General features: G+C 28.4%; 1 protein-coding gene across 1 annotated transcript in view; it reads right to left on the minus strand.

The window, feature by feature from the left end:
* LOC106687260 (dehydrogenase/reductase SDR family member 11) overlaps window positions 1–16,970 on the minus strand; it is a gene marked incomplete in the record, with an annotated part of 55,355 nt that extends 38,385 nt beyond the window's left edge. Inside the window, 2 exon segments of the mRNA XM_067046417.1 lie at window positions 13,129–13,279; window positions 16,817–16,970. Of these exon segments, the coding sequence (XP_066902518.1) occupies window positions 13,129–13,269 (141 nt within the window).
* Between the last annotated feature and the right edge of the window lie 2,063 nt (window positions 16,971–19,033).

The following is a 19,033-nucleotide window of genomic DNA, read 5'->3' on the forward strand; positions in this document are numbered from 1 at the left end:
ATATATATATATATATATAGTGAAAAAGAGTTTACACTTTTTTTTATTTGTAAAAGCAAAATATTAGACAAGGTTTCCTCCTTCGACAAGAAGGATTAGGATAGCGTTTAATGAAGGGATTTTCCTTTCAACTAGTGCTTAGTGGCTACCATCTTTTTCTGGGCCTCTTTTCATGTTTCCGTTATCCTCAAATCTGGATCGATTAGACTTAACCTGGAAGGAAGCTTTAAGCTGGTTCAATAGGATCACTAAGAATACCCAATTAACACAAGAGTGGATTAGAACCCTTTGAGTTGTATATTCTTCGGAGTGAAAAATAAAATGTAGATATCATGGATTTATGGTATCAATTATGACATTTTTTTTTATTATATTGATAAGTATCACAATCTTGGACAACAAGTAATAGAGATAGTTCAGGACATTCATGCAAAAATAATAGAAGAAACATAAGAAACATTCTCAAAACATGTACATAGGTAAATAAGAATAACAGAAGTAAAAGTAAAATATAACTAATAATAAAATAAAATACTAATAATATTTATATTAGTAATATTTACACATTTCACATGAGGTTCCCTAGTCTGCTCTATAATTACATAATTTAAATAAGTTACAAATATAATATTTATATGTTTTTTTTTACCCTAATTACTTTTTTAATACCTCATTTTTATTTTCAGGTAAGATGCATGGTTACTCATCAAGAGAGAGTCATGAGACAACTACTTTTAAGTTAATTTAGGAGGTAATATTTTTATTAATTATTGGTAATGCATTCTTTTTATTTACGACTCATTACATAAGACTTTATAAAATAAAAAAAAAAAAAGTGATAATTCGGATAAATAATTAATTTGAATCAATTTTTTTTTTACTTACTCGCATCATTTTTATTTGTCAATTTAATAGTTTTGGTAATTTATTGCCGTGTTTAGGACTAATAATTACTTGTATTTGATTAATCAAAGCGTTGGTCTTTGAATTTGGTGGGGGGGATCTAGTCCGGCTCCCCGGTTCTTTTTGCCAATTACTGTCGGCTATCAGAGTTGTACCGCCGCGTACTTACCTAAGTGAGTGAGTCAAGTATTACTTTTTGGGACCGCCGAAAGATGAATATTAACTGCCCCAGATGGAAATCAAAACCAAGGGTTCTGGTACCGACGCCCAAATTCGCACGGCTATTACGTCCCTAATCAAGTAGTACATGCTATTATTTGTTTTTAATGAGTGATTTTATTATTATTTTTTTTGTTTTTTTTTTGGAAATATCAATATCAATTGATAGTTGTATCAATACAAGTAACCGTCGTGAAGATGACATATTATTAAATCCAAGTAATAATTTAATTTATTGTTTTTGTGTTAATTATTTTAAATGGGTTTTAATTCATGTTCACTTGGCAATGAATTAGATTTAACATATTATTATTATTATTTATTTAGTCGTTAACATATCAAGCTTTATTTTTTCAACTCAAGATTAGTTCATCTACATTTAACACATCTATATATTTAATATAATATACATTAGTTCTATATATTTGTTACAATTTCTATAAATTTATTTATTATAATTATGTGATTTTTATGTGAATTATGAACACATGACGATAGTATAATTTTGCGAAAATTATATTTTAATTAAAATTTACCATAACAAAGATAAAATATTATATTATTTTAATTTAAAATTCGCGTCGTATATAATATCTGAAATAGTAACAAGTGTGGGAGCGGTAAATTAAAATTAAATTATCATAATAAATTAAAATTTTCTCGTCACATTCCTACTAACATCAGGTGGAATATTAAAATTCCCCATTCTAACTCCCGCTTTTTACAAAGTCCCATGTTGAAATAATAACCAACAGAGAGGTCTCTTCAATTCTGTTATTCCCCGTTGAATGGTTCCTGTTCGAAATTACTGGTGCCCTTCCGCTGTGTTTTCATTTATCCACTGGTACAAAAGAGGAGTTTTCCAATATTTTTATGTCAGAGAGGAAGGTTGTTTTGTCATTGTTTAGAGATCAGTTAAGAAAGTCTCTTTCAACATCAAAGAAATTAACTTAGTTTAATTTTTTTAAATAAATTTAAATGAAATTTCAAGCTTATCATATATTTCGGAAGATTCAGTTCCCATTTTTACTTATAATAGTAAAAATCATTTTTTGAAATATTGATTTCTAGATTGAATAAATTCACAGGTCGTTTCGTTTGGTTCAGGTTAAAAATATGTAAATCATTACCACGTATTTATTAACGTATCAAACAGGCATTTGATAATTACAAAAATTAATATACAAAATGTAAATTAACGTTATAATTTATTTACATTGACTAAAACATATCTTATACTGTTCAAGGGCACTATGCGATTATACTGTTTCAGTGTTAAGTACCTAAACTGAAAATATAAATTAAGTTCATCAAAACAAAAAAATTTCCTCTGAAGGTATCTGCATTAACGCTTTTTGAAGTAGAATAGCCTTGAATTATTTAGATTTTAATATAAAAATTAAAGTGTTCTAACTACTTTATTAATGAAATATAAACATTTAAATTCATATTAAATGTTGTTTAAAGTGATTGATTACCTTGAGTATTGTGACAGGCTCGGTATCTTTCTGTAGCTGGACGAAACTAATGTGTTATTGTCTTGCTCTAGGTCTGAGGTTTGGTGACATTATGCAAAATTGTATTAAAGCTCGGTCAATGATCTTAATTGTTTACGAATTAATTTAACTTAATTGAAACTTGCGAAACAATAACACATGTCCTGTCTTAATACTCAAGATAATCTTTTTTAATTTCTTAATCTTTCTTAATTTCTTTTTTAATCTTTTAATATGAAAGTTAAAAAGCGAAAATGTCGATTTGGACCAATTCATTGTTTTTTTGATATAGAAACGAATGAGTGTAGATTATAACCAAGTAACATATAGGAACAGTATTAATTATTTTGACATAGTATGCTATTTAATGTAATAAAGTAAATTACGAGAAAAATACAGTACATCCCGATGTTATTATCCGTGTATTATGACTATACCAGCATGCCTATAGGTCTTTCAGTGATCCCTTTTGTGCAAATTCAGCAACTCTCTTTCCTCTCATCCTCCGTTCTAGAAATACATTCCTTCCCGGACTCAAAGCCAAAGGCAAATCAGCATAGATCTATGGATTATGGTTCCTTAGGTTCCGCTTGATATAAAGTCTATAGACTTCCATTTGGACATCGTCAAAGGTCTCTCGATTAACTTCTATATATGTATATATGTTTTTTATGGATAGGAGGAAAATGTTTCATAAGACGAAGTACAACAATAAAAGTTACACAACAGCGTGAGATTCCTACTCACTAAAAAGAACACATCCCAATTCTTCTTTACCACCACATGGAACCACTGACAAGCATTATTTCACAGGACTGAAGGGCTTTATACCTACATCTTCTTTGTATATCTTATTTAAGCTAGACCATTGTCTGTCCTCTTCTTTATTCCTCTTGTGCTCAGAGTCGTCTGCCAATTTGTGCTGCATAGTATGCTATAGCCCTCCAATTTTCCTGCCTAGTCATCATCAAGGCGACTAAGTTTTTGAAAGTTGTAAAGTGTATATAACGTCTTTATAATCAAATGTTTTATATTGTTTATTCGTTTATTACTTTTAATTGTGTTCATTTACTTTATTGAATTTTTGTTTTGCCTGTTTTATTGTTGTAACCATGATAATAGTGACATAACTGTATATCCATCAAGTTACTGCTTTAGCTTATGTGTATTATAACCCTCGCTAAAATTTACTTTAGGTCACAAAAAGATTTTTACGGTTACAAACGTTAAATTAAATTGTTTGCTCCGAGAAAGTAGCTGTGAAATACTTGCTGTTCTGTGTTTACTTAATTACTTTAAGCTAAAGTGAAAAAAAAAAAAAAAACGTCTACGTTCAAAAATGTTTTAGTCCCCATATCTGTCCCCGAGACGTAATTTCATCTTAGATTGTGCCATCGAATTCCCTTTGTAATTTCATTAGTCTACTCTCTTTATACTAAATTGCTTTGCTTGAACAGTAGCACATCTGGCAATTTTTTTTTTTTTTCAATTTTATTTAGAATTTTGAATTGGACGTATTCTGAAGACTTTTTTTTTACTGAAATCGTGCTACAGACTTTAGCAATTATACTTTTTACTAATTTAGTTAAGTCTACGGTACAATCTATGGAATAAGTACCTCAAATACAAAGTAAAAAAAAACATATATATATATTTGGGATCTTAAAGGATCAGTACTTAAGGGATCACTACTACCACAAGGCTTTTTACGACGGATTTTCCAGCCTATTATATAAATATTATACACAATAGTATGGATCTGATTGGAGTTTTATTTTTTATTATATTTAGTTTGAAATTTTACTTATTTTATTTTTATTTATTTATGTACATATTTTATTTCTTTTTTTTTTGTTCTTATTTTGAGCGATTTTGGTAGTTTCATACCATTATTCTTACTTATTGCCCAGGACTATGGCATGTTGCAATATTTATCATTGAATAAACGAAATAATTAATACAAATGTAATGAAAAATTATAGCAAATATTACATTCTTAATCACTTAAATTAGTCAGAATAAATTGAATCAAAATCGCATCAATTAGGTAGAATAAATTGAGTAAAAAAACTCATAAATCCAGCAACTTACATTTTATTAAATTTTAATTTATTAATAATTATTCTATATTCTTTTATAGAATTTTAAAATATCCAATAATATGATTTTTAAAAAATATTTAAATGGGAAACGGTATACTAATACAGATTGAAGTTATAGCATGCTTCTGGGTATTATTCTTAAAATCCTTTTTTTTTTATTTGATAGCCAGTCGTAGTTACGTATCTATTCTGTAAAAATGAGCTCATAAGAGTCAATTAAATCTACATTTTTTAATTTACAAAATCTTGAACATAATGAAGTATTTACAGGAAAGTTAAATGACAATAAAGCTCATGGCAAATTCAGTATGAGACGTAGCTAAAGTTTCTATTGGACACATCTAGACTTAGAAATGTGGCTCAATAAGTCACAGGTTTTTCATTCTTAATGAGAGGTGGAGGTAAAGGTTTCTGCTCAAAAGAAGTTACGGAGCGATCAAATAGTTCTCAACCTCTATTGATAACTGCTAAACTTATATGTGTATGTGAACTTATATATATATATATATTTCCAGCCTATTATATAAATATTATAAACAATAGTATGGATCTGATTGGAGTTTTATTTTTTATTATATTTAGTGCGAAATTTTACTTATTTTATTTTGTTCTTATTTTGAGCGATTTTGGTAGTTTCATACCATTATTATTACTTATTGCCCAGGACTATGGCATGTTGCAATATTTATCATTGAATAAACGAAATAATTATATATATATCTGAACTAAAGTAGAGAATTAAAAAACAAATAAATTGCTTTGAACTCACTCATACTATCTAAATTAGGATTAAAAATGAACCTTTTCGGAAAATTAAATAAAATAGGACTTTAATTTTTTATGTTTCATCAAAATGCCATTTTGAGATTTTTTTTTCAACTTCCTCAATACTGACTGTCCGTTAACTTTCGTTTAAGCCCTAACAATTTCGGATACGAACAACAATTTTTTTTTTAGATAATGTATAATCTTTGATAAAATATATAATACTATAATTACAAAAAAAATCTCTTTGAATGGAATAAATTAGTGAAGTATTCATACGATTAAATTATATGGTTTAAAAGCAAAAGGTATAGTTCTGCATATGTAGCTTGTAAGTAAAGCACATTTTTATTTAGCTTCGTTTCCTTTACCCAGAGTTGTAATGTGACTATCTCTTTAGACAATTGGAAGGGGAACTGCAAGGTTTAAAAAAGAAGACTAAGTACACTTTTATCCGGAAGGAGAAATTTGTTCAAACTACTCTCCTATAAACTTAGGGAAATGTAATTCTGTGTACAATACCTCGGAGGTACAGAACTGTTTTACACCACCTGGAGTTCTATTTAACTATGTCCTCCTACTCAAACTGTGGGGACATAGTTAAATGCTTTTAAAAATAAGTTAAATGCTTTTGTCTGGTGAGGAACTTTACTCTGCTTTGTTTGAATAGTGCCACATCTGACAAAAAAAATTTTTATTATTTTATATTTGAGGTATTCTATTGATTGTACCGTAGACTGCAATTGATTTATAAACTCTAATAACTACTTTTGTTACTATTTACAATCAATTTAAATATGAATTTTAATAATCGGAATAAATACAAATTGAGTCCGAAGTGCAATTTGAATTAAATTAATAACAACCCTAACCTGAGTGTATGGAAGGTTATAAATATATTTTTTATATGATAGTGATAGTGTAGATTAATCGAAAAGTAAAAGTTTTAAAACTTGATGAAGTTTAAAAAAAAAATAGGTAACTAAACATAAGCTTAGGTAAGCTTATTAATAATTAATATGACTCTCTAATAATTGACTTTTTCGTAGAGTGATTTTGACTTATAATTAATGACCTAGGCAGAATAGCCTGCAAAATATTTTTAAATTTTGATGTGAGGTGAGAATTTATATTTGGATATATGTTATATTATCAGTAATAATGTTGTTGTTATAATTGTTACAAATGAATGTATAATAAGTTGTAAAACGTTGGATTACTGTTGTAGTAAAGAGTTTTGAGACTAAACAAGGATACTATTTGATTTATATAATAAATACTCTAATAACTTTAGGAAAGTCTATTGGACTACCTCAGTAAAGTAAGTGACCGCACTCTACGGCACTGTCTTAGGAATACGTCCAATTTCTTCAGATTGTAACGATTCAAGCAAAGTAGCTATTTTTTAGGAACAGCTCCTGTGAAATTAGGTGAATATGAAGGTATCTTTTTTCTTCAAGGTACTAATTTAATAGCAGAAATTCGTATAAACGTATTTGTAGTTAAATTATAAAGAAAAAATAATTGTAATTTTTAATTGAATATTTTTTATATTAGAAACCACAAATCGTGAAATGATAGTTTAATAAAGTAATGTGGGGTATCATTACTATTATAACAGATTTTTATTTAAATCGAAAAAAAAAACAATATATCCTCGCTTCATCCATTAAATGGATTATATTTTCTATATCTTCTGTATCCATTAAAAGCTTATCTTGAGCCGTTTTATTATTTAAAGCACGATTATACTCAAATTTATTTCTAATCGGATCTCCTATTTTCAAGAAATGGACATTTAAATTAAACGCCTACACTTTTTATTTAAATTTATTTTAAAATTGAATAGAGTTTCTGATATATATATATATATATTTTAACACGGCGGCCCTTTTCGGTACATATTCTCTCTCTAATGGGATACAAAAGTATCAAATAACAGTTACTGTAAAAAAAAAAATGTGAGGAATATTTTTCAGTAATTGGCTATTATTTTTTTTTTTTTTTTTATTGGATCCCTAATGCAGCTAAAAGCTTTTCACACTCCTAAGTATTTTAACATAGCTTTCATTTTAAATATTTTTAATTTAACAGTTAAATCTTTCATTATTCGCATTGCTACTTGGGGAATTTCCTTATGAGATCGTCCGATAGAGATTTATTACAAGAGTCAAAAAATTACTTATTTCTCCGCACTTTTTTATTGATTTAATTAAAACTAGGTATAATTACTAGTTAAAATGTATGAGTCTGCCAACCATAGTTAGGGGGAATAAAAAATGTCTGCTGTTTTAAAACGGTAAAGAAAAAAATTATTTTTTATTCCAAGCTTCATATCATTAAAACTACCAACTACACTAGAAAATCTAATATGAAATCATTTAATAAAGAGTAAATTTGCTAAAATATAAGTCCTAATAGAGCAATTTACGCTCAATAATATTCGAGATACAGTTTTTTAAAAGAAACATTCCATAAAAATCTGTACTGGAAAATCAGTAGTAAGTGAATTTATTTTGAGAAATCTATGTTTCAAAAACCATTGGATGTACAGATGTCTATTAGCTCTCGTATTAAAGCTAGTTGAAATTTATAGTACCATAATGTAGTTTATAATGTTTACATTCTTATTAGTAAGTATTTAACACGATATTTGCCAAAATAAATTTTAAAAATGTTGATTTCTAGCTGTTCGGATAAAATTTTTGATTTTTAAAAAATATATCTCTGGAATTATCACCCGTACAGACTTCTTCAAATCAAAGCTAGTAGTATAGTAATTTATTATAAATTAATTAATAACATTTAATATCGTATGATTAGTAGTTTTTATGATAAGTAGGCTCATATTTTATCAAATTTACTCTTCTTTAAATGACGTTATATTAGGTTTTAGTGTTGGTAGTTTCAAAGATATGGAGCTCCAAATATTTTTTTTTTTTACCGTTTTGAAAAAGCCGCCATCTGTTAATCCCCCTAACTATACTTGGGAAGCTTATAAATATTGACTAATAATTCTATAAATTTTTCATTGAAGCAATCAAAATTGGGGTGAAATAACCGAGTCTTGGGCACTTGGACTAATTGTTTGGCCTGAAGTTCCTTTAAAATTCTGAACCAATAAATCATTATGACTTGACTGGTTTTTCTTTATTTTTTTTAATCTAATATGATTATTGTCAGAACGTCACAGAGTGATCCGAAATAGACGATTATGCGGTAAAATTAAATACTGAACTATTTTTCATATTCGTGAATCTCAAATTATTTACGTTAATTATATTTTATTTAATTACGTATGAAGTTTTTTTTTTCCCCAAAGTTTATGTATTTAAGTATTAAACTCTTTTTTTATTCCTTGATGGAAATCTAATCTGCCGTTGGTTTGAGCCTCGTTGGAAAATTTATTAACGTACGGATATGAAGTCACTAAGAGCATGTATTAAAATGTCGGTTTCTGGCCAATAATTTTCAAACTTTGAAGGATCCCCAGCAAACATTATGCTCTTGTACTGGTAAAATTTGAGTTAATATTCATATGTAAACTGCAGGCTGTAGTTCGTTATTCAATTTAAGCCACTTATTCAATGTTGCTCGATTTAACTAACTTAAGTCTCCTCTTCCCGTTTTAAGTAAATGTCTCAAAGGTGGTTTAAGACCGTCGTTAATTGGGTTTTAGTGGCCATATATACATCCATTTTTATTGTATATATTTAATTTGTTTATGTTTATTTTTCTATGAGGTCAGAAAAAAAAGGTTCTAGTGGCTAGGCCCCCTCACGCTCAATTAATTTCATGGCATAACCTTAGGCTATAGCTAGACTATACCACCTTGGCTGGACTCGCTACAAGTCAATGAAAGGGAGAAGACTCAGTAAAGTATATATAATACACTCCATGTATTATAAAAATTAAAATCTGTACCACTACAACCCATGAAGGGTCAGGGGTTCAGTACTTTGTAAGAAAATACTGTTACTAGACTTACGATTGTGCAAGGAGGTGATTTGGTCAGAATCACGCTCGACCGCCAGAATTTTACCAAGGTACCCAATTTATGAGGCTGAGTGGACCCCAGGAGTGCTTCAGAATCGACAGGGTTGACTCACGGCTACATTGTAACATAAAACAAATTTCTACCCAGCAATTTATTACTCCAATTTCCTTGGAGTTAGTAGCATCGCGCCTTACCACGCTGCTTTCGCGCTCCCCCACGTATTATAAGTACTAATTTTCTTTTAATGAAGGGTAAGAAAAAGAAGAAGGGGTTTTAGCGGAGCGGGTTGACCGGGATGGAATCCTTTCAACAATTTTTGGTATTATGATCTCTTATTGAGATATTGTGACATGTACATCGATCAATACAACTCCTTATATTTATATTATTATAAAAATTTAAAACATTAAATTTTTATTTTAATGTTGTTCATATTTTTAAAATAATTTTAAATCAGTATATCATTAATTTAGTAATATATGTAAATAAATAGTGTTCGTATCAGTGCTAGTAAAGCGATTTTTTTGACTTCCCTACTGAAAGATATGACCAGAGCGAGGTTAGTGCTAAGTTAGAACAGTGGTTTTTTGACATAAAAGACAGTACTCCCTTCGGTGGCACATTTACTGAATTGTGGCAGGTAAAATGTATCAGATCGTTTAAATTAAACTATAAATACTGTTAAAACATAAAAATGAAACAGAGTTGGATATTTATTTTAAGCATGTGTAGCTTTCTTTCGATAGCCATTAATTAGATCTGTTTTTAAAGTTTATTTGATTGATTATTCTGATTTTTTTGTTCTCTTTTTTTAACTTTTCATCTAAGTTTCATTTCTCAATCCCTTTATCGATTTTTTTAAAAACGTTTTAATGCTGAACTCGCTCCTAGTATCGTATCTATTATTCGACATACCATTAATCGTGCGATACTGGAACCTGGATAGGTTGCCGAACAAAGACATTCGACACGGCCTGGTATTGATTGAATGAGGAAGGAGATCGGACTGGGCCAATAACCGACTTATTCCGAGCACGTTCTTGGACTTAGCAGTCACAGCCCACCGAAGCTACGGGACCAGCCTCTTCAACACCAATTTACTTGATTATTTTTCTACGCTACATCCCACCGTTTAGGAAGACTAGATGAATATTTATGATCATCTTTATTAATAAAAAAAAGTTATTATATTTTTAGTACAGGTATAATTTAGAAAGAATAATTTCTCATTAATAGGTGTTCGAGCCTAACTGCTGCAATTTATAATTTTTTTGTTTTATTTATTTATTACTTTATTATTTTTAATATTTTAATATTTGTTATATAGGGGAATTTGTTGATAACATGAAATAAGGGTTGTAAAATAGAAGGGAAAGAAAAAAAGGAGTAAATTGAAAAGCTTGTATTTAGTTTGTAGACTGGTATTAATTGTAAAAGAATACTGTGGGGAAAAAAATGTTATCTTTCTATTATATTATTTCATATAAAAATATGTAATTTATATATGTCCGATCACGGATTGATCAGCATACTGTGTAATGTGGCAACCCGATGTATTTGGGCAGCATGAATGAATACAAAAATTCTTATTAAAGTGGTATATAGTCTTGGTTCAAAAATGGCAAAAAATTTAGTAACTAATGACTGCATTTTTTTTAACTTTTTTTGACCACAACCATCTTTTTACAATCATCAAATACAGCGACAAATAATCTTACATTAGAAATTTTTATTTTTGTCTAACTGTATCAGTTTGTTGAATTTTATTTCCATCTAAATCACTACAATATTTTTTCTTCGTTAAAAAAAAAAAGAAAACGAAATTAGAAGTTTTCTCTAAACCTTGACAGGCCATGTCAATGACCCAATTACAAAAATATTTTGTTTTCAATATTACCCTTTATACTTGACGATAAGTTCAAATGAACCTGCTACAAAACTCGTCCTAAAGACGTGCTCAAGAAATATATGCTTATGATTTGGATAAATGAACAGTTAAAGAACTCATCAAATGAATTGCCCCCTCCCCCACTCCTCTTGGAATCAAGTCATCCATCAGTTCCTCTGTGTCTCATATGTTGTCGATTTGGCCAAAATCAGATACCAATCCTTCCATGATAAACTTCCCAACCACTTATGGCTTCTTCTTCATTACCTAATAATCCTCCTAGGCGTCTGAAAAGAAGATTGCCTCGAGATCTTCTCCGCTTTAAATCTTATTGGATTTCTATCAATGGTTACATTCTCCACATGTTTGTATCATGTCACTATATCACCTACAGAAAATTTACTTGTTCTATACAATTTTATACCATTGTAAATAACAATAAATAAATTATAAAAATTTTGATTTACAAAAACTGTAATTTTAAAAGTATAAAAAAACTCTTTCAATGTAATTTCAAATTTTTACAAATAGTACTTACTGAAATAGAAATAGAAAAACATTTTTTAGATACCTTTTTTATTTATAATTTTATTTTTTTAAAATTGAGCTGGTATCTCCATGGATATATAATGCAAACTAAAAAGCAAAAACTACAAATATATATATTATCAGAACTTGGCTTTTGATATGGGCGTAGTATTTAATTTAATTTTTATAAAAGGTTTTCTTAGGACCTATCTCATCCATATTCGTATCCCTTGTGAAATTCTTGTCTTTTAACAAAACAGAAATTTCTCTAGAGAGTAATTCATTTCGGAAATAATGATAAAGGCGTTGTAGAACAAACCTCAGTCAGGAAAGCTCGAAATGAAAAACAAAAACCTTGTGAAACATCAAGTAAGGTTAAACAAGGGGACGTGGTGGAATGAGTCTCCAAGAAAAGGAACGCCATGAAAAACATAGCTTTATAAATTAAATTATGGTTTTAATATTTCAAAAGATTTTTCTAAAATGTTAATTTATGTATAATAAATATGTATTAATTTGGCTTGGACGTAATAGCAGCTGTGAAGCTCTTACCTACTATTTTGAATAAAATAATTAGTACTCTTAGTAGTGGAATTTTAAATCAATATTTGGGGAGTTGAGCTTTAGGACTCCACAAAACTATCGAATTCCTCATGTATCCAATCCTTACAATCCATAATCTTTCGTAAAATCCCCAAGGCTTTTTATTTTGTCACAAAGCAAGTCAACCATAAAGACCTCAATGTTCCTTATGTTCCCGATTAACTTCCCAACCACCCATATCTACTAGTTTCTAACCTGGCTCCCGCTTCTTTACCTAATAATCCTCCTAGGCGTCTGAAAATAAGATGGCCTCGGGAACTATTCTAGAAATTTTATTGCTATTCTATCAACGGGTACTGTATCATGTCGGTGTAATTTATCTCAATCACATTAACTTGTTATTTTTGATACAGTTGAAAATATCAGTAAATAAATAATACAAGAAATGTATTAAAAGTGAATGTTTAATATATGAAATTAATGAATAAGATAAAGTTTTGATTCTAAGACAATTTTTATAAACTATAGTCATGAAAACAGTAGCTTTATAACTATTATAAATTTCAAAGTTATGTGGTATAGATTTTTTGATATTTAACTTTAAAAAAAGACTTTTGATAATTAGCAAAGATCCAGTGTACATCAGATATTCTACCTGTAACACTCGACAGTTCATTATGCCCTTACTTGTAATTTGTCCTCCCTCCTTCCTGTGACGGCGACACGCATCCCTTCTTCGGCCAGCCTGAGGGCTATCGCTCGTCCTATGCCAGCCGAACCTCCGGTGACAACCGCAACCTGATCAGCGTATGGTCTTGTTGAAGCCATTGAAGATCACCTGAAATAATACCTGAACTTATAAAGCTGTTCTTCAGAGTGTTCTAGAAATTTCACTTAATATATCCCCATTTTTTGTTATTGATAAATAAATGAAATTACTATCATGAAGTGTATAAATAAGAATATTAATCTATGTCAAAAATATAATAAAATAAATCTGATCAATTAATAAAAAATAATTTGTGTACAAGGCGAAGAAAATTAAATTTATGTTACAATAAAATAAATATACATTCGCAACCTATGTACAATATTTACATTCAGCCTCGATAACTCCTAGCCAAGCCTCGCCTCTTCGGTGTAAGGCAAAGCAGGGCTCCAAAAAATCCCAGCCACGTCACTGGTACTGGTTAAGACTGAGTGAGAGTGCTTGAACTATATACACTTATGACTTGAGTGGAATTGCCAGAACTCCAACCAATTCACAAAAGGTCGGGTAACGGGTCAATGCCGTTACACCCTTCGGGAAGCAACAATCCTCCCCTGGGATAGGGATAGTGTCAACGGATTAAGATGGTTAATATGGTATTTTTTTTTTTACTTTACGGTTGAAACACGGCTTCGTTTCCTGAAGTTTCTATTGAGCTCTTATTTAATCTCCAATCTCCATAACTTTGGAATTTTCCCTGAAACGGGAGCTACTATGATGGATTCTTGTTGTTATTATACGCAAATTCTAAACCGATTTTATCTTGGCAAAACTATCGATTCGTTTCGAGAAAGCGTTAATATCCCAGTACCTCCAATAAAAACAAAAACCTATTAGAACTACACAGGGTGTTTAAGACTTCAAAAGATAGATCAGTTATAAACTTTACCACAATTTTTTTTTGTAACTAATTTTACTAACTGGTTTTATGTAATTTTTGTCGCGAATAGTGATCTCTATTCCAGCCTTTTTTTAGTATCTTACTGATATTGCTGTGCCTTTTTCTACCCTACCTTACTCTTGGAATATTCTTTTCATATACCTCACAATAAAAGAAAAGATTCCAAGTACTTGTATGCTGGTTATTTATAATGTTTTATGGTTAAACATAAGCTATGTTTTGTTCTAATGTATTGTTTATATTAAAATGTATTTATTATTCTGTGTTTCTTACTTTTATATTTGAAATTGTTACTACAGTTCTAGGAAATTCTTTATTGAATGTTCACTGTTTTTTTTAAATTAATTCTTAGTACCAGAATTATAGGTTGCTAAGTGGAATTAATTCCCACAAAACGGGGTTTGAATTTTCTGTTCGCTGCTTGAATCTTTTTTTAAAACACATTTAAAGTCTAGAAAATTCTGAGCGCAAAAAACTTATTTTTGTAGCTGCCATTTTGAATTATTTATCATAAATCATTTTTAAAAAAATTGTGTAGTAAAGTTGATTTCATGCTGAAAATTATTATACTGTTTCAAAAGAAAGGATAAATAACAAAATAGTCGAAAAACTAATAAGAATTTTATAATAATTTGCTTCTTTTACATTCATTTCTCAATATCTTTAAAGCTATTTATGCGTGACAAAAATTAATAAGTACATTTATAGCTTAACCTAACCTAATAACTTAAGTTCTAAACTTCTTGCTTAAAACGTCTGAATCTCCACAGGTGTTTTATGCAAATTTTTATAATTTGATAAAAATATGCATAAAACTTGCATTATGAGAGCTAAGAATTTTTTTTATTAGATACTCTCTTAAAATAAAAAACAGTTTTATTTTTTCTCTAATTAATAAGTGTTAATTTTATCACCTTAATTTAATTAAGATATGCTCGATGGTATATTATTGATAAATTTTTTATGATTTTTTTTTTTTCATTAAGAACTCAAGGTGACCTTGAATCACGTAATGGATGACTCTTAAAAAAAAATTATCATTGCCAAAAATTTTAATGTAAACAGAATGTAAAGATTATTTATCATGCGTTATCTCCTTTGTTTGCTTTTACTTTTACCAGGGTTCAAAAATAAACGTTCCTAAATCGTATCAGCTAGTAATATTTTTTGAATTAATTTTAATGTTTTAAATGGATTTATTTGAATGAAACACAAAAATCCATAGCGATTTAGAATCTTTAATTGACACATAATAAGAGACTTACACTAAAACTATTATTTATTTTTTTATTATTATTGATTAAGGATGAAATTTTATTTAAGTTCTTACATATTTTTTTGTGCTTATGCTAATACTTATAATATTGTATTTTTTGATGAATATGAACTGCTGCTACCATTTTTGATTTTATGTTAAACATCCTAGAAAAAACCATATTCCCTGAATATTTTCAAGTTAATTAATAGATTTTACAAAATTTTGAAATACAAATAAAATAATTTTTTATTTAAATACAAAAGGATACTTTTTAGTTTTTAATTTTAATACATGTTTTTTTAAAAAATATTATTTTTCTAAATAAAATATAAATTCTATATGTGCAATAATAATTTGATTTCATTCATGAAAGTGATCAAGAACATTGGCTTAGTTACTTTAGTAAGTTACTAATAGTAATATTTTTTAAGAATAAATCAAAAGATTTAAGAAAATCTTATTTGTTTTATATTTCCCGAAATTTGTGATATTTGGTTTTTAAATGAACCCTCAATAAGAATAATTTAAATATAGTTCAGATTTTTTTTTTTTATTCTCAATAGGGAATCTATAAAGAATAAATTAAATTAATAATTATAATTGGATAAAAATAAAATTATAATTTCGAAAATGTTGTTAATATCTCTGGTGAATTAATTAAATTATTACATTTTACATGAAAATTCTTATACATAAAACTTCAACTTTTATAACATAGCAAGAAATTTTTAAAATAAAATTTAGACATTTAAATACAAATATCTTTTTTAAAGATATTTATGACTATAAATTTTGATTTTAATTTTAAGTGCCTCTAAAAAATCATTGAATCTTTTATTTCTTTTTTTTCCCTTTAAGAATGTATAAATAAATAAATAAATTGAAACTAAAATTATTGTACGAAAATGTTGTTAGTATCTCATGCAAATTACACTCTTAGAAGCTAGAAATAAAAAAAAAAATTGAAAATTATATAAAGATGTCTTTTTATCTACTTAAAAGTGAATTAGTAACTCTATAAAAACAATTGTATAGAATTATATAAAATACAATATGCATTCGAAGTATATTGTATTTAGTTTTTTGATAATTATTGTTTGAAAAATGTTAATGTATTGTATTGTATATCCAATTTTGGGTACGCTGTGTGTTTGGGTAAGCAACCGTATATATTTGGGCAGCATGGCCAAATAAAGCATTTCTTTCTATTCAAACTCTATTGTACTACAAAATTCACATTCAAAATAATATGTTCACAGACGCTCATAATATGGCTAGTAAAATTTTAAATTTTAATAAGAGACTAAGAAAAAAAAATTATACATAAAACGTTGAGTGTATACTGGTATTCGATTTCTTCGTAGTTGTTGGAAACTTAACTTAAAATTATCCAATGATAAAACTGAATTAAATTTAATAATAATATATGTTTTAATTATTTACTTACTTTGATTTCGAAAATTGAAAAATTGTTGTAAGAGGTTGGCCTGGTATACAGCTGATGGATCTGATTAAAACTGAGTGTCTCGAGCAACTGTCTTAGGACCTTGAACCGAGTTTCGGCTAGTGGGCGACCTTTGAGCGCAAATATATTCTTAGATTTCTGCTTATCCAGTAGTTGGGGCATATTGTTTGTAAATAATAATTATTTATAAATTTCAGCCTTTGTTCAAGGCCCAGCTTATATCATTCTTCTTTAACGTAAATCATTTCAATAAATTATTAGGATTTAAAAGGTTAAATTAACTTTTGGACAAATTATTCTCAGAGGTTTTGTACTATCCTGATTTATGGTTAAGGATCGCTGCAATCAATTACTTGATTCGTAGTTAAAATCTATAATTAATTATATTATTGCCGATAACGATTCGTTTTTATTATGTTGGTATGTTGCTTTAGAATGATTTTTATAAATTATGCAAAAATACAATCTACCATTATTTTCTTCATTAATTACATAAGCACAAAGAAATAGTACAAAGTACAAGGTACTTTTGAGGAGTTATCTGTTAAAAGTTAATATATACACTTTTGAAAAGTAATTTTTTTTTTTTTTACAAATTAAAATTCCACACCCAAAACTTTTTTTATTTCAACAAACATTTTATTTCAAAATTTAAATTTTACCCGGTATATTAGGGTTTATTATTTAATATTTAAGTTTTCTATATGATGTTTCCATAATATGTTTTTAATATGAGGAGATGGTCAGCAATGATACACAAATAAGTAAAACTTATTTACAAACTTACAAATAAGTAAAATTTAACAATCTTCTCCTGATTTGTTAGTGATTACTTTAATTCTGGACTTTGAAAGAAAACCTATTAACAAACTATTAACCTTGTTAAATGTTACATCGTTTTAACATGTTAAAAGAAGGAAATATTTCTAGACCTACTACAACATTTATGAGTTTCCACTAACCACACTTTAACAAATTAAGATCTTAAATACCTCCTATGTATGGTATTTAAGACTCGATTGGGAACCCATTTTTTTTTTGAAGATATAAAAATTTCGAAATAAAACATCATATGTCTTAATAACGGTAAATTAAGTTTTTTTGGCAATGAAGTCGACTTTATTGCCTCTTCCATTTCTTCTCCAACGCACTCAAATGGTTATTCCGGAAGGAAAGAAATATTTTAAATGAAGAATTATTGCAGGAAATAGAATTCTAAAACGATTGTTAGAGCTTTCTGGTGATTTACGCGTTGGATCAAAATAACTAACTATCAATATAAAATTAGTTTAGAATCGGATTTTCTATGAGAACCCTTCATTGGAAACATTCATGGAAACCCTATATATTATAATTATGCGTAAATTATAATTCACCATATATAGTTACAGGGAGTGGGGCGGCACAGTGGTAAGGCATTGTGTTATTAACTCTAAGGACCCCAAGTTCGAATCTCTGCCAAGGTCCACCCAGCTTTAAAAAATGGGTACCTTCAATTAGAGAAAAATATGATGGTCGAACGCGATTGTGAACAAATCACTTCTTTTGATTTACGAGCACAATCGTTGTTCTTGTAACAGTTCTTTCTTACATTGCACTGCATCCCTCACCCTTGTTGGATTGTAGGGGTACCGATTTATATTTATGTATTTTAACTTACATTTATAAAAAGATTTAAAAAAAAAAATTACTTTATACCTGTAATTATTTTATTGCAGTGAAAAACATGGATGGTTGCGGAGTTTGTCAGTTTTCTACAATGCTAGAAGGAGTCGAATAAATTATTTCAACTTGCTGTCCTAAAAAGCAATCATAGTTAAAACAGTTTGCAATTCCTTCTTTAAATACCTATTTACTCAAGATCAATAAGAAGTTAAAAAAATTAATATGAATCTCTCACCACTCTCTCATTTTTCTCTTTACTTGTCAACTTTTTTTTTTAATTTCTATTGTGTAGGTGTTTATAAATATGATAGTATGAAAACGTTTGCTACTAATACTGTATGGTTTAAATTATTAACTATTTATTTATTTCTATTTAACAATTTTTGTTGTATTTTTTCTTTTCCATCGAAGAGAAGGAGCTTGTGAGTTCAGAAGACATATATTTCTCTGGGCTCCTACGTCAAATCCGGCTTCCATAATCTTTGGGCCTAGGTTGTTCTTGTATCGAGATCCTGCTTCCTATACCTTTCAACG

Source organism: Halyomorpha halys, unplaced genomic scaffold, assembly GCF_000696795.3.
Source record: "Halyomorpha halys isolate HHAL.00 unplaced genomic scaffold, Hhal_1.1 Scaffold939.1, whole genome shotgun sequence".
Lineage (NCBI taxonomy): Eukaryota > Metazoa > Arthropoda > Insecta > Hemiptera > Pentatomidae > Halyomorpha > Halyomorpha halys.